Genomic DNA, 16,931 nt, shown 5'->3' with positions numbered 1-16,931 from the left:
CACGGGGAGAACATGCAAACTCCACACAGACTGAGTGGGGATCGAACCCACATCCTTTCACACCACCCAGCTGCTGTGCCACCCACTTGCTTCCAGGAGTAGAAAGAGTGCTTCCCAGGACAACGCGAAGCAAAGGAGTAGCGTGGATTTTATTGGAAAAAACGACCATAACAGTGACCTACAGTAAACACCTCACTTTGCGATGTGGGCGGGGCTCTGCGCGGTGGGCGGGGTTATGCGATGTGGGCGGGGCCATGAAGTTTCATGTCAAACAACAAGGACCTCCAGGCCGGGGAGAGCTTTTCACAAAGTTAACGAGAAGATGAGCCCAGCCCGGCGACTTATTCGTGATCATGAGTGAATTTAAGCGCCACGAACTGAGGAGCAGGAGACCCTGAGGAGAGACACAGGCGGGTAAGACGGACAAACTCAGTCTCAAGCGTCGCGTTTCTTTCACTCACTGTGTTTCTTAACGTTATTTTAAACAAAACACCACACTGCGATGTTGCTTCGGAAAACCGAGCATGATTTGTCGCGTGCCATGCTGTGTTACGAAGAGATTAAACGGCTAAAGTTCAGCAGCTAGCATTGCAGACCGGGAAGTTCGCTAACGCAATTCGCGTAACTTTGAGCCGTAGAGCCCGCTGTTGAAGTCAACGTAAGTAACGTAACTACGTGCTGAAGCTCCTGCGTACGATCGTAACGCCGTTCACGTAACGCCGTTCGCGAGCGCCGCCAGCGGAAGTGAACGCAGTCAGCGTAAGGTCGCTCGGGAGCTCGTGCCGCGGTTGCCTCGCGTGTTTTCTTCACTTTATTATTCGCATTATCTCACGTATAGAAGATAATAACTCGTGATTATCAGAATAATAAAGCTCTGCTGATTGCCGCGGTGCAACACTAACCCGCCGTTCGCTCGGAACTCACAGTTCGTTCGTGGAACTTGTGTCAAGCCGACCTGGCTGTGGCTTCGCTTCGTCAACCAGACAACACATTGAATCATTGACATTCCTGTATAATATTAAGAAAGTAAAATTAATTTGAACAAGATCATAAAATGATTAAAAAAAAAACGTCACCTTAGGTTTATGATGGGCGCCTTATCATGAGAAACGCTGGTCTCGTATCGTCTGAGGACGTAACGCGTTTTCTTCAGTTAACTTTTTTTTTTTTAAACACAACAGAAACTTCCCTCCTGTGAAACACACTTTTACCATCTGTAAAGTACACTGGTAAGAACCAGGTGCAAATTGGTTTCGTGTTCCTAGGGGTCACTGAGTTCTCCGCTCTGCAGGGGGTGGGGTTTGATGGGGGATCAGCAGGTCGCCGCTTTTCGGTTGCCATGGCAACGTTCCTAAACTCTGCACAAGTGAGCAGTACCAGTAATGCTAATCCCTCATAGGCACGTTTCCATGTGGTGACGGACTCCCCTCACCGTGAGGGTCCCGCGGCGGTGGACACGGCTGGACGTCCAGCAGGGCCAGATGAGCCGTGGAAAAGGTCGTCACCTTGGCCACGCGACCCACAGGCGCAGACAGGGAAACGCCCTAAAACACCTCAAAATAAACGTGGAAGATTACACAGAGATTACGTGGCCACCAGGGGGGCGTAGTGGTTAGAGTAGGGCGTCCCGCCTTGTTGGTCAAGTTTATCAGTGTGAACCGGTTCGAGGGCGACGTGTGAAAAAAAAAATCATAGTAAGCGGGCGGCATACTGAATCTTAAAAGGTAAACTATTTATTTGTGTGATCAAGATTGTGTAACTTGAGTTTATACTGTATATGGTAGAATTATTAATATATACCTAACAAAGCTCAAGGTGTATTTACTGGTAATGATTATGGCAGTGCTGTATGCTGTAAGTGTAGCATATGTCACAACTGAAATAAAAAAATGAAGACCTGGTTTTTGCACCAGTGAAGAGCTGTTCACATACAGGGTGGAAGGGTGGAGCAGTTTGAGAGGAATTCCTCCCGGAGATACACACGCGATCGTGTGATGAACCAGCCTTGACAGAACTGTTCAGTGCTTGAATCTCATCATTGACATTATGAACACATTTTTTCATTGCCCTTATGTATTCATTTACCTGTCTCTCTTTCTCCAAGGCGACTTACAGTGATAAGCTGCTTACACCCATTAACCAATTTATACAGATGGGTAACTTTTACTGTATCAGTTCAGGGTAAGTACCATAATCAAAGACAGAGCAGCAGGAGGTGGGATTCAAACCTGCGTCCTTCGGCTGCAGTGCGGCAGCTCTAATCACTTCGCCACCTGCTGTTCATTATTTTATACTCACTGTCACATTGTGAATTTATGTTAGTGATGCTTGTCCATTAGTGCTAATAAAGGTAGGTAACGTTACATCAGTTTCTTCCCCACGTAGAACTTCTCGCTGCTGGATCTTCGGCCGTCTGGCCTCATGGGTTGTGTGGCCAGGGGTTCTAAACACATATTTAACTGATACTTTAGTCCGTATGTGTCAAACGCTTTACGAAACCGCTGCAGATGTTGCATATTGACAGTAGTTCTACTCTGTTGTCCTTCAGCGTTCGAAGAAGAATGGATCTGGAGGACAACGCTACGATTCGCTCACAACTCCGGAGCGTTTCGGAGGAGAGCACCCTGACGCAGCCTGCAGAGAAAGCCCCACCCAGCAAGGCCGGAGGTTATTTGACTTTTCTTTGAAATAACTTAAATCCACTTCAAATTTAACTCTGTTTATTGTGGACATCCAGACTGGACTTAAATGCCTGTTGGTTTGTCCACTTCTCCCTAAATGGAAAGTGCAAGGTAGCAGCTGAAGGTTAAACCTCAGTGAACAGTCGAACGTGATGTCATGTTTAAATGTTTTTATTTGGAAATGTGTTGTCTGCCACTTCTCCGGCAGTTTGAAAATGTTCCTCTTTCAGCCCCGAAAAAGTGTTTTCACACAAGGTGCGCTGGCTAGGCGGCCAACTGGCTCCTTTAAACCGATTAGTCCGTGCAGGGCCAGCTAATCTGGAGATTTTTTTTAAAACCTCACTAAACCAATGCTTTACTGATAAAATTGTGCAGTATAAAAAAAAAAAAAAAAAAAAAAGGGGGGGGGGAGGGAGAAATGTAAATGAAACTGAAAGAGGTACCAGTGTGCATTGCTCAGTAAACGTCTACACTGTATAAAATATGGAGAAAATGTCAGAAATGAATGCTCCTCTCCTTGGGAATATACGGTAGTGGGTACCAGAAGTCTTTTCATAACTCGCTTTGTGACTCTAAAGTCAGTTTTACCACTAAGTCACAATCACTCACTCACACACACATTGTCTGAACCGCTTGTCCCATATGGGGTCGCGGGGAGCCGGAGCCTAACCCGCCAACACAGGGCGTAAGGTTGGAGGGGGAGGGGACGCACCCGGGATGGGATGCCAGTCCATCGCAAGGCACCCCAAGCGGGACTTGAACCCCAGACCCACCGGAGAGCAGGACCCGGTCCAACCCACTGCACCACCGTGCCCCCCAAGTAACAATCAGCAAAAAGTTAATAACAGAAGTCCCTGGAATTGTTTGCTGTTTAGGTTCTGTAAAAATTGGCTGTTATACACAATGCTTTGTAAACCCATTGTTCTTATTACATTTACTCATTTAGCTGATGCTTTTCTCCAAAGCAACTTCAAATGTTAAGCTTACAATTATTTACCCATTTATACAGCTAGGTAATTTTTACTAGAGCAATTCAGGGAGAGTACCAGGTCACTACAACTGGAGGTGAGATTTTGAACCTGTGACCTTTGAGTCCAAAGGCAGCAGCTGTAACCACTATGACACCAGTTTTCACTTAACTGCAAGATATATTATAAATAAATACTTAATGACTGTAAATTTTTAAAAAAGGTCATCTCCACAACCCTCTGCCATAAGCCTGTGCAATGTTCATCTTACCATTGACCACTGATAGTCAAGAACACCAGACATAAACTCTAAGCACTATGGAACTGAGCTGAATCAAGGTGGTCTCTCACTGTTTGCGTGCCGTTTCCTGTCATCTATTGGCTGGGAAGGGAAACGCATGTTACGTTCTCTACGACTCAAAGATGACAGAATTGAAGAAAACGTGCAGTTAAACTGGGAAATGTTTGTGTCTTCAAAAATGTGTAAATTGACACTTTGGAACGCAGGGAGCGAGTGTGTTATTGGGTGTAGACTGTTTCGTTTGTTGGTTTCTTTATGACATGTCACTGGTTGTGTGACGGTGCTAACCTGTACCTTGGATTGTCTAGGTGCTCTGTGTCGTCCAGGTAGCAGCACCTTCCTGCTCTTGGCCTCGGCGGTGGCGGCCGTCAGCGGATTCATGCTGGGCTACGAGATGGGCGTGATCTCGGGGGCGCTGCTGCAGCTGCGGGACATCCTGTCGCTAACCTGCCAAATGCAGGAAGTGGCGGTGAGCGCGCTCTTGCTGGGAGCCCTGCTCGTCTCGTTCGTCGGGGGCTACCTGCTCGACCAGTACGGGAGGAAGTTTGCCATCATCGTCACAGCCGGCACCATCGTTGTGGGGACCGTGGTGCTCGTCGGCTTCGCCTCCTTCACTGCGCTCTTTTTGGGCCGCTCGCTCGTCGGCATGGCGGTGGCGCTCTCCGGCACGGCCTCCTGCCTCTACATCGCCGAGATAGCTCCTCATGACCGCCGGGGCCTGCTGGTTTCCCTGTACGAGCTCATGGTCGTCATCGGTGTCCTGCTAGGCTTCGGTCTCAGCCACGTCTTTGCTGCCGTGCCCGATGGCTGGAAGTATATGTTTGCCGCTGTGATCCCACCTGCGGTCCTGCAGGGCGGTGCCATGTGCTTCCTGCCTGTGAGTCCGCGCTTCCTGCTGAAGAAGAGGCGCCAGGAGGCGGCACTGGCTGTGTTAGAGCAGCTGCGGCCCTGTGGCGCCGACAAGGAGCTGCGCTCCATACAGGCGGTGCTGCGTGAGGAGAGTCAGCACAGCTTTCTGGACCTGCTCAGCAGCAAGGACAACGTGCGGAGGCGGCTGCTCATCGGGGTGGCGCTCGTCTTCCTCCAGCAGAGCACGGGGCAGCCCAACGTCGTCTTCTACGCCTCTACCATCCTGCAGTCGGTCGGCTTCCACAGCCACGGCGCTGCAACGTTGGCCTCTACGGGTCTTGGGGCGGTGAAGGTGGCAGCCACAGTCCCCGCGGTACTTCTGGTGGACCGCGTGGGAAGTCGGAACTTCCTGTGTATGGGAGCGGCCGGCATGGCGCTGTCCTTAACCACCCTGGGCATGGTGACGTTACAAAGTCATGCCAACGCCACTCGTATCTGCCAAAGCCCCACCCACACGAACCACACTAACTGGCTACACAACATATCTAGTCCAGTGCTGGATGTCTTGCCTGTCCTCAGAGAGCCTGTGAAGGTCACTGGTTCCAGCAACTGGTCTGTGACTCAGGAGAACTGGGCTGATACCAGGAGCAGAGAAACTGCTGAGAAGTTTCCAGGTGTTGATCCAGAACCCAAACAGGTGTCCGGTGTCCTGAAGTGGCTCTCTTTAGTCAGCCTGCTTAGCTACGTTGCAGCCTTTTCTATAAGCCTTGGGCCGAGTAAGTTGTGTGTTTATTTTTTTTTAATGTATTCAATCCATTCAAAAACTGTCTGAGATGCTGTGCTGTCAGCAGTGTTAGACACTTCTTTATTAATATTAAAAGATGCAAACCTCTGTAAGCTGATCAATGGCAAGAAAGAACATCCAATCAGTGTGGGATCGCCTTAAACTTTCTCAGTGTTTACAGCTAATGCCTGGTGCTCCGAGTGTTGCCAATCAATAAGAAAGCAAGGAATGTTGCACATTTATTTATCTCCTAAAAATATTAGTCGTTATAGCTGTTTTTAGTCTGTATTATTTATTTATTTATTTATTTATTTATTTATGATAAATGTGACTTTGGAGTTGGAAAAACAGGAGACTTCTGGTCCCAATTGTTTGTAACCGAGAAGCTCCTATGGGCTGTGTCCTGGTCGTGAACTGACTGGGTGGATTTTTTTGCGGTGCTTTGATCAGTTTGAAACCTTGAAGGTGTGGTGGGTTTTTTTTTTTTTTTTTTTTTTTTTTTTTTTGCTGTGGCATCTTGTGTTCTGAGCAGTCCCTGTGTTGTCTTTGCATCATCCCCCCCCCCCCCAGTGGTCCATGTGGTGTTGAGCGAGATCTTCCCCCTGGGAGTGCGGGGAAAGGCCGTGTCCGTGGTGTCCGCAGTCAACTGGGGCACCAACCTCATCATTTCCCTCACGTTCCTCACCGTGACAGGTATGAGTTCTCGCTCTTTACCCTGAGACCTTCGCAATTTCTGACTGCAGACCAAGACCAGTTTTGCGCTCCAATCAGATGCAGCTTTCTGCTGACAGCGCTGAAAGTCTGCAGATAGAGTAATCAGTATATTATGTGGAATTCCTCAGTTGGCTAAGTCCATATTAAGACCACCTGGTCAAAAAATAGCTCTACAGTTACATAACATTGATACACAATCATCAACACTTTCTTATTGTATGTCTCACTGGCTGGAACATGGACTTTTCAACAACACTCTGAGCACCGTACACACATTTCCCCTTCCAGAGAAAGTTGGGCTCGCCAACATCCTGTTCCTTTATGCTGCTATGAGCTTCGTGCTGCTCGTGTTTGTCATTTTCTACATCCCGGAGACCAAGGGCCAGACCCTGGAGCAGATCTCCAAGGAGCTGTCAGAGAAGTGAGTGTTTTGAGCTCAACCTGAAGCATCTGTGCTCTATCATCCCTGTTGTGTCACCTTGCGATTCACCAGCACGTGACCTCTGCTCACCCATGACTGTCTTTTTTTTTTTTTTTTTTTTTGTGCAGAAATAATCTGGGAGAGACAATCTGCTACAGAGTGCGGTCAAAAACGGACAGTTTCACCATGGTGAAGCCGGGAGAAAAAACTAACCCAAACTAAAATAGATTACCTCAGAATTGATGTTTAAAATGCCATTTATGAAACCAGGTGTGTAATTTGAGAACTGGGTAGGTGATGTATTTTAATGTTGCTGGATCCAATACTTGAAATACCAGGGAAGTAAGAACTCAACATGGACAATCTCCGGTCCACAAGTTGGCCTGCGGTGCTGCCTTGAGTGCGGTGGTCAAGCAACGGGCCGTTTCCATGGAGATCCTGCTCACAGCATGACCACCGGCCTCTGATGGGCCGGCATGCCGGACTCAGCTGTGTCCAGGCCGGTGTCCTGGGGGCTGCAGGCTCATGGTGGCTACTAATCTATCAAATATCATAACCGTACTGTAACCAGGACTACGCATGCATTCAAAAGGTCTCTAAGTTATTAATTTAGCTGCTGAGGGGCTGCCTTCTCGCTTTAGGATGGGGGAGGGTTTTATGCGGCCTTAGCTGGGACAACCGCTGTCGATGGGCGTTTTGGTTATGTACTGATCAGTGATTCATTCATCTCAGCACTATTTACCTCAACTGGTCCTACCTGTTTTATACCATTTTATAGGACAATGTTAACTATGTAACATACCACAAGGTTTACAAGTCTCAACTCCGATATTTAACATTTAACTTACAGAAATGTATAATACATGGGGGGACTAAATAGTACAGTTGTTTGAGATTAATAGTTCAACTGCTTCATAATGCTGCCTTGATGTGGGGGGGGGAGGAACCTAGGAGGTAAAGACAAAGAGCTCCGTGTTCCTCTCCGGGCTCCATTATCACCTGATTGCTAAAAGACAAGCACTCCCCCTGTACGTTACAGTTTCCACATTTTATTGTACAAAATATAAAAGTAAACATATTACATAAACAGTTGGAAAAGCCATTCCTTCACTTAACACGTTACAGGTTGGCAGGTTTTATAAGACACCTCCTCAAACTCTAATGTCACGCCAAGGTTAATTCACAAGTACAAAATAGAGTATCGATGCCAATGTCCATGAGCCCGGGTGTGTCTCTACGGATGTGTGCTCCAGTTAAAAGAATTTACATGGATGGGATGCTCTGACCACATGAAATACTGTCTGAACAGCGTCTTTGGCGTTCATGCGCTAAAACACGGTGACGTTAAAAAGGAAAAGGACATGCACGCAATGCGACTACAGTAGAAAAGTGCCCAGTGCGGAGCGGTGAGGACGGGTGCAGCGGGTCACGTTACCACACGGCCCAGAGTAAATGCTGTGTCCGTGTTCCGAACCCGAGCTGCTGCCGATGCTCCTTCATCTCGCAGCCATCTTACATTCGAACAGCAGGGGATAAATCTGCTCAACGGCTGTAGCGACGAACTGAACGTTTGGTCCTGGGGGAGAAAAGCAGGTGAGCTTTCCTTTGAAAAGGGTCACTGCACTTGAGTAACATTGCCAACAAACTGAAAAATTGATCACTCGAGCTCAATCGCTGCCTAGAATCTAATAGCAGCAGAACATTATTTCCGGGTTACGAGCTCTTTTCATAACTGATAAACAACTGCAGGCGACCTTTGTTTTTAAACCTCTTTCTGGGGGATTTCTCACATTAGGAATGTTGGACCTGTCAGGAAAACGAGCTCTGGTGAGCACAGCAGGTATGGACCACCGATTGTTTTCCCAGCCCGCAAATAGGGGCTCAGTCCCCATGCAGTTCCATAGGGCACATTCCTCGGCCCCCTAATCCCTGCAAGACCCTCACATTCCACCTTCAATAAATCCCTGGAAACATGAACTTAACCCCTTTGCCTGCTCCAGACCTCCTGCAACACCTTCGCACCATGTGCTGCCTCTCTTCCAACATGATGGACAACGTAAAAACAGAAGCAGCATCACATTCACCTGTACTCATTTGACACTTTTGTCTTAAAGCCACTTACAACAATAACACTGATTTACCCTTTTGCACAGCTGGGTATTTTTACTGCAGTCGGGCTAAGCACCTTGATCAAGGCTATTACAGCCAGGGGTGAGATTTAAACCTGGGTCCTTCGAGTCCAGGGGCAGTGGCTCTAATCACCACGCCACCCACGGACCAGGATGCCCAATCCAACTGGTAAAGAGCTGAGTGACAAACGCCGAGTATTCATACGTAACCAGCACTTATCTGTATTTTAACCTGCACTGTTTCACCAAAGGGAACGTCTTTGTCCTTTCTACTCCCTGTTCTGAAGACCCCACCTGGACTTCACCAGGAACACTCGTACCTGTGACTGTGATGCTGCCGGTGGAGAAGATCTGCACTGTGGCCTTCAGGTTCTTTATTCTGTATGAGGCGGCTGGGTGAAGCTCTGGCTCGTAGCTGGAAGACACATGTTGCCACACACACTCCTTCAACAACAGCAACACGCAGATCAACTATGTGTTTACACAATTAACTTTTACACTCAACGCAGTCATTAACGTTGAGCAAGGCGGTGGCTCTGTGGCCAACACCCAGTTCGCAAGGTGAGAGGTCGGCAGCAGGACAGGTGGTGTCACCTGGCGATGGGTCTGTTGTTTTTGGTGAATTCGATGAGCTGGATCTGGAAGGGCATCGTGCAGACGGCCAGGACATTCACCACCTTGTAATCTGTGAATTTCACCTGGCAGAAGACAGCATCACCAGTGATTTTTCACCTTGTCTAAGACACCTCTTAAGAGGCGTCTCGAAACTTGACTAACATGGATCGATGCGCACTGAGCAACAGAGAGGAACACAAACCTTAAACCCGAGTTTCTGGAGACAGCGGGCCAGCCTGCGCGCCCCCAGCTTTGCTTCTTCTTCGCTGGACAGAGGACACATATAAAGCATCAAAAGCGAGGACTGTGGACATCGTTCAAATATGGCACTGGAGACTGGTGTGACAACACCGGGGGTAACAGTGGCACAGCGAGTACCGCAGCTGTCTCACAGTGCCTGGGTGGTGCGAGAGAACGTGGGATTGATCCCCACTCAGTCTGTGTGGAGTTTGCATGTTCTCCCTGTGTCTGCATGGGTTTCCTCCCACAGTCCAAAGACATGCTGTTCAGGTGCCCCCATAGTGTGTGTGTGAGTGTGTTTCACTGATGCATGGATGAGTAACTCCTTGTAAGTAGTGTATCTAGCAACGTAGTCACCTTGGTGAATAAGGTGTGTGGGCTAGTAACACTACATAGCATCTGTTGTAAGTCGCTTTGGACGAAAGTGTTTAAGTGAATAAATGTAAACACTGGAAGAATAGGAGCTTTGAACAAGCCGGGAGCGCACAGCTCACCTTGTAGCTCCCGTACAAATGATCTTTCCCGAGGACCATATCGACGCCGTGATTCTCGGCTTCCTCAGTTTCATCAGAACTTTCTGTGGAGGAGCGTCAAGGCCCAGCCATTAGTAACGCACTTGAAGTTCACACCCCTCTATGCAGTGTGTCAGTGGCAGAGTGACGCACACATCACACAAAGCACCAGCCTATATTCACATCGATTCTTTTTTCTGACGCTTTTCCTCAAGGTGCTTTAGAATACAAAGCTTATGCCGATTTACCTACTGTGTAAATAGCTGTAACCACTACACTACCTGCTGCCACAGGGTTTTTCAGAAAGAGTAAACACAGAGGGAAGTGTAGACATTTAGAGTGAGCTGGTAGCGTAGTGGTTAGCGGTACTGCTCTTGGTCCCAAAGGTTGCAGGTTCGATCCCCACCTCCGGCTATAGTAGTCTTGAGCAACGTACTTACCCTAAATTGCTCCAGTTAAATTACCCAGCTGTATAAATGGGTGGATAATTGTAACCTTTTTTTGGAGAAAAGCATCTGCTAAATGAATGTCAACTTTACATTACAAACAAGCTGTTGGGGACTTAAAAGCTCCCAAATAGCACCCTCTATTGACAGCAGCACTTTCCCTGTAAAAAGGGTATCGTAAAACTGCAAGAGAGCGTTAGAAATGAAAACACACATATTCGTGTGCGTTGCGTGGGAAGGAACTCACCCCGACCTCCGGCTTGTAGATGACATTGGAGCCCTCGCGCGCGATGGTGCGAAGGTTTAAATGGCACCTGGTTCTGAAGACCGCCACCACGTTGGTGATGATGATGTCCAGCGCCACGTCATTGTTGGGTTCCATCGGGGACGGGGTCTTTCGGGGCCTCACAGATTCATACCAGGAGACGGACGGCGTGCTGACGGAGACGCAACGAAGAAACAACCCATCACACATGTGACGGAGCGGGCCTTCCGCGGCGGACATCCTTCACATACCAACGCCGTCACACAAGATGCCGCACTGGCTGTGTGTCGAAGCTTGTCGTTACACACCGACGAGCTGCTGGCAGCGTGTGTGTGTGTGTGTGTGTCCGTGTCCATAACACACTCCTAACTAGGCCTCTTAACCAGCTTACCTGTATGACAGCTCTTCTGACAGCTGCTGTCCAGTTCAGACACTCATCACTGACTGAACACAGTGTTGCTGCTCAATCGTTACTTAGTATCTTCTTTAACTGGGAAACGGAAGTAGCTTCACTGCAATTTTGCCGCGTTATCGTGACGCAGGGAAGAAAGTCATGAGAAAGGGTGGTTGGTTAGTGGTTAGTCAGTCAATTTATATCCAGGATTAACCAGCATTCATTCGATTAACTAACCAACTAACTATCTAACGACTCATGAGTCATGATGAGCGGTACACAGAGTCCGGACAACCCAGTTTTATCCTGTGACTGTGGCGAAAGACGAACCACGATTATCGTTACATGATGTACATATATATTACACCACCAGTGCATCATATAAAAAATATATAAAATTACTGCACTATACGTGCGTTGTCTGAGACTATCTTACCTGCTGCTGGAGTGGAGACGGCCGGAGAGACGGTGCTAACGTAACGAGCGCCGGACACTTTTTCCGAAAAAGACCACGGCCGGTTTATTGAAGCGCTGCTAGTTAACCGGAACTTTATAATAATGTTTATTGAAATAATAACGTTTCGTTTGTTTTTCCTCCTGTGTGAGACTGTGTGTGTGTGTCGACGTGAGTGAGAGAAGCGTTGCCGTCGTCGAGTCGCGAAGCTCAGTCTCTCTCTGTCGAACTGACCGACAAACTGAACAAAACGGCAGGGCCTCTCTCCGAAACGAAAGCCGCGAGCGTCACACCGCAGTTTAATCAAGGACTAAATTCCCTGTGACATGTTTTAATGTCCAAAAACAGACTCCTCTCACTAGACAATAGACATCTTTGCTCACAACATCCGAGCCGGGTGCCGAGCAACCGTCCGCTTCCTGAGAGCGCCACGGAGCGGGTGAACCCCGCGGAGGCGCTCGCCCCCTAGTGGCGCGGAAGACCGTTGTGAGACTCATAAGAAAAACAAGACAAAAAGTTGCGTCTGCCCTCTAGCGGCGTGGATGATTGCTAAAAATTTTTATAATTTATACACACACACACACACACACACACACACACACACATTTTCAGAACCGCTTGTCCCTTACGGGGTCACGGGGAACCGGAGCCTACCCGGCAACACAGGGCATAAGGCCAGAGGGGGAGGGGACACACCCAGGACGGGACGCCAGTCCGTCGCAAGGCACCCCAAGCGGGACTCGAACCCCAGACCCACCGGAGAGCAGGACCGCAGTCCAACCCACTGCGCCACCGCACCCCCTATAATTTATACATTACAGTACATATGCAATACATTATATAATTTTATAAATACATTATACATGATAATCGTAATTACATTACTTCTATTAATATGTGCATTCGCCCCCTAGGGGCGTGGAAGACCTGAGATATTGATATTTAATTTGTAAAAATTATAACAAAAAAACAAAAAAAATCAGCGTCTGCCCCCTAGCGGCGTGGAAGATTGGTAAAAAAACAATATATTTTATAATTTATACATTACAGCAGATATGCAATACAGTTGTATCATTTTTTGTTGTAATTATAATATCTCTATTAATATGTGCGTTCACCCCCTAGTGCTGTGGAAGACTGCTTAAAAACAATATATTTTATAATTATATCATACTTAGTAGGACCTACAGTGAAATGCTTTTCTGACTGTCCATAATACAGACCAGTAGTAAAGATAATAAATGCGATGCATTTATATAATTTTTATAAATACACTCTACATATATACGTTGTAATTATATTACTCTTATTAATACGTGTATTCGCCTCCTAGCGGTGTGGAATACCCCTTAAAAATAAGATATTTTATTATTTGTATATTATATACTGTATGCAGTACATTTATACGAGTTATAAATATGCCATTGATAATATTAAATATTATTTTTTTATATTTTAATATTAAAATAATAACTAACGAACAACATGCAAAGGGAAGTCTGCAGGAATAGTGGTCAGAACGAGGGTCGAGAACACTGGGTAATGCACTGGTTAGAGTTGCTGTCTTCAGACCGGAAGGTTGCAGGTTCGAGTCCCACCTTGAGCAAGGTACTTACCTTCAATTGCTCCCCTAAAATTAACCAGTCTTGTGAAAGGATAAATGATGGATAAGTTGCTTTGGAGGAACGTGTCAACTAAATGGATGTGAACTGTGCCAAAATACCTCGTTTTTACCCAACTCTTCTTCCAGATTTCCTCTCGACCAAGATCCCCGCGCAGCCATGATGTATCGCTATGTTCCTCCCCTAGTTTACACTGAGATGAGCTCACATTCATTTTGCTTGTCATGACGGCAGTTGTTGGGACGAACGGCTTCGCTCCGCTCGGGCGCATCTGCTGCGTTGTTTGTGCTTTCGGGACGAGTGGCGAGGAAACGGCGTTCTGGGCCCCGTCCAGGAGGGCTCAGCCTCGCTCAGCCCCGTGTCAAAAATCTTTGTCATATTTATTTATGCTGCTGTTTTATTATCATTATGTTGACTCATTCGTGAAAACAAGTGGATTCGTGTTCCATGCTTGGTTTTTCTTCAGGAATCCTTTTCCTGGAGCTCCCCGTCCGCCTCTCCGCTTTCGCGTCATTATTTCGTTTTATTTGTTTTTGGCTTCTTGGACGTTTCTGTGTTTATGTTCATCCGTTTGGCGGATGCTTTGCTCCAAAGCGAGCAAATAAAAGTGCATCGACGCAGACACGGGCTTATGGATGCGCAGCTTATGCGTGTGACACCGCCGTGTTGTTGGTTCACATCCCTCCAGTAGCTCCCATAGAAGTGACATTCAAATAGCAAATACATAGATAATCATAGCAGATGGTGTTGGACTCATTTATGGAGGAGATCAGAAGTGGGTCTACAAGAGATGGGTTTGAGAGCCTTCTTGGATGCTGGGAGGGATTCAGCAGCTCTGAGGGACAGTGGGAGCTCATTCCACCACATCCGGAGCAAAACCAAGTACTGAAGTGACTTCTGAGCGGGGACCACCAAGAGGCCAGAGACGGAGGGGTGCTTACTAGGGCACTGGGAGCGATCAGGTCCTGTAGCTGTCAGAATCAGATTCTTTGACCATCCTGAACTTGTGGGGAGAAGGAAGTCAATGGTGGGAGATGAGGAGGGGAGGAACATGGGGTCACTCTGTAGGGCAAATACAACTCGTACAGCAACATTCCGTATCAGACGGAGAACCTTCGAGGTGGCGATGGCAAGGCCGGAGCAGGGGGGTTGGTCGCAGCCCAGGGGAGACACGAGTGCGGCCTGGACCAGGACACGCCTCCTGTTTAATATTCGCAGAAGCAGCTTACAACTTTGAATCAATTGGTAAAGCCGGGCATTTTTTATCGGGGCGGTTTAGGACTTCACTGGAGATATCGCTAGAGATGAACAGAATGGGTCAGGTCCATGGCAGCGTGTGTGATACTGAGGCAAAACTAGGCCGAACCGGACCGAATTGGGCCGAACCGGGCCAAAGTGGGCCTGTCATGCTGGCAGCGTGCTGGGAACCGGCGTTCGGTGGCAGCGCAACCAGCTCTGAGGCCACTTCTTGCTCCTGAGTGACCCGCGGCTGATCCCTGAGAGGAGCTGAACCAGTCGGTACCGGAGCCTCGCAGCTGTCGGGGTTCGAGTCCAAGTGGTTTTTTTCAACGTGGGGCCTCCGATAGATACTGTAAGCAGTGTTTTGGAGAGGCAAACGGAAGAGCGGCTCGTCTGCAGACGATGCCCCGCAGTCGGTCCACGCGATGGCCTGCTTTCGCTCAGCGCCGCTCCCCTCCCCCCCGCCCCCCGCACTGGCCGCTGCCCAAACAAAACAACAACATAACTTGACCATGATTCACGGTTGTTGTTTGGGCCTCCTTGGATACAGGATTGTCTTCTCAAGAGCTTTGTCTCCCCGAAATATATTTGTGTAAATAAAATAAATTCGGTGCTGAAAGCCCTTTGGAGACGTTCCATCGTGTTTACTATAAAGGCGGAGATTTGGGACGGGTGGGGGGGGGGGGGGGCGTCACGCAAGGTCCGAAGGCGCAGCATCGCCGCACCCGGTCACACGTCTCCTTGTTTAAGGGACACATCAAAGTTCTGCTGGTGGATCCATAATAATACCAGTGATATTAAAATATTTCACACGGCATCATAAACCACACCACTAAAGAGTTCGTAGAACACTATACGACTAGATATTATTACATAATGTGAACAATAACTACTATTCTTATAATATAAATGAGTAAGCAGTGTTATATGTTAACTATAATACCTTAAGTACGTAATATAATATTAAAAAATAATTACTATCACTGTATAACTGCATAACTATATCTATATATTAAGTATATAATATTTTAACTATGCAATATATTAATAATAACTAGTATTGATAAAAAAAACTGCATAACTAATATTATATCGTAACTATATAACATATTGACTATATGATACTATATTGACAAAAACTCGTGTTAGCATATGAATGTATAACTATAATTACATATTAACTATATAATATTTCAATATTTATAAAAAAAGTGGCATCCCATCCAGCCTTGGCCCAGTGATTCCAGGATAGGCTCCAGACCACCGCGGCCCTGAGCAGTTCAAGGGGTCCTTGAAAATGTGTGGATGAACATTTATAATATTTATTATTTCCCATAAGGTCTCATTGCACTTCCTTGTATCAGTGCTTTGTGGTTCCACTGGGTTTTATTATATTTCGGCTACCAGATGAGCCGACGGTCGGAATTTTCCTGTTGTTGTCGGCATTTAAACTCTTACCGGACTTGAGGACTTGGGGTAAAAGGTAAAACGCCGACGGTTGTTTATTCGTCGAAAAGGAGATGCTCCGAGACGTCCTTCCCCAAAATGTTTGGGGTTACCGAGGACGTCCGAGAGACAGCGGCGCTCCTCGACGACCGCGGTCCAATCGAACGCACCTGGACACCTGAGCGTTCACACGCCACTTTGCATTAGTATGACCCGGCGATGCCTGCAGCCAACTCCTTCCAGCCCCCCCGCTCCTCGACCCGGCGACCCCCGCTTCCCCTTGAAACCAGGCGGGACCATCGGGACCACGTTCGCCTGTTTATCTTGGTCCAACATCAGAGGCCCGTTATTTAGTATTTAATGCGGTCAAAGCCGAGTTGCACTTTTGTTATTTATTAGTTGTCATGGCGATGAGCCCGCGAGGACGTTCCCTCCGGAACGGCACCGCTGCTGCGCGGCCAAAGGCCGCAGAGTGACCCGCGGGGCCGCCTCCGAGCCGCACGCCGAACCTTTCCCGATCTATAAATACACGTGTTGCTTGACTGCTTTATTACATCTCGGTCCAGAGAGTTTTTCAGGGAGGTGGCGGGCGTCTCGCGGGGTGATGATATCGGGGCTCGCATAGCACAGACAGCACGGGGCTAAACCCGCTGCACATCGTGGGGCCTGCTACCTCACGGTACCGTGAATTTGAAGTACTTAGTGTACATGGCCACACATGAGTTCTTCCACCTCCGGTCACCTGGTGGTCCCGCTCGCAAGCGTCCAAAGTCGAACGTTCTCAGTTGGAACGGTGCGATGAGCTCCCCATGTCCCTCAGAGCTGCTGAATCCCTCTCTGCGCTCAACAAG

General features: G+C 47.8%; 2 protein-coding genes across 6 annotated transcripts; one reads left to right on the top strand and one right to left on the bottom strand.

The window, feature by feature from the left end:
* Window positions 1–254: 254 nt before the first annotated feature.
* On the top strand, window positions 255–7,726 carry slc2a12 (solute carrier family 2 member 12). 3 transcript variants are annotated; one of them, XM_018730273.1, is made up of 7 exons: window positions 755–1,229; window positions 1,400–1,724; window positions 2,549–2,667; window positions 4,259–5,575; window positions 6,154–6,276; window positions 6,586–6,718; window positions 6,847–7,726. In XM_018730273.1, exons 3-7 carry the CDS (start codon window positions 2,562–2,564, stop codon window positions 6,938–6,940), a joined length of 1,773 nt encoding a protein of 590 aa, XP_018585789.1. In that variant the 5' UTR covers window positions 755–1,229; window positions 1,400–1,724; window positions 2,549–2,561; the 3' UTR covers window positions 6,941–7,726. The 3 variants fall into 3 exon arrangements, with proteins under 3 accessions (XP_018585787.1, XP_018585789.1, XP_018585788.1); XM_018730271.1 differs by lacking the exons at window positions 755–1,229; window positions 1,400–1,724 and adding an exon at window positions 255–414; XM_018730272.1 differs by having other exon boundaries at window positions 755–1,724.
* Window positions 7,727–7,830: 104 nt separating this feature from the next.
* tbpl1 (TBP-like 1) lies at window positions 7,831–12,195 on the bottom strand. 3 transcript variants are annotated; one of them, XM_018730280.1, is made up of 8 exons: window positions 11,756–12,195; window positions 11,317–11,437; window positions 10,908–11,097; window positions 10,197–10,279; window positions 9,665–9,728; window positions 9,442–9,545; window positions 9,168–9,262; window positions 7,831–8,294 (listed from the first exon to the last, which is right to left on the bottom strand). In XM_018730280.1, the coding sequence occupies exons 3-8, from the start codon at window positions 11,040–11,042 to the stop codon at window positions 8,215–8,217; spliced, it is 561 nt and encodes a 186-aa protein (XP_018585796.1). In that variant the 5' UTR covers window positions 11,043–11,097; window positions 11,317–11,437; window positions 11,756–12,195; the 3' UTR covers window positions 7,831–8,214. The 3 variants fall into 3 exon arrangements, with proteins under 3 accessions (XP_018585796.1, XP_018585797.1, XP_018585795.1); XM_018730281.1 differs by lacking the exon at window positions 11,317–11,437; XM_018730279.2 differs by lacking the exons at window positions 11,317–11,437; window positions 11,756–12,195 and having other exon boundaries at window positions 10,908–11,305.
* Between the last annotated feature and the right edge of the window lie 4,736 nt (window positions 12,196–16,931).

This window comes from Scleropages formosus, chromosome 1 (genome assembly GCF_900964775.1).
Source record: "Scleropages formosus chromosome 1, fSclFor1.1, whole genome shotgun sequence".
Lineage (NCBI taxonomy): Eukaryota > Metazoa > Chordata > Actinopteri > Osteoglossiformes > Osteoglossidae > Scleropages > Scleropages formosus.
This window is presented reverse-complemented; position numbering and strand designations above follow the sequence as displayed.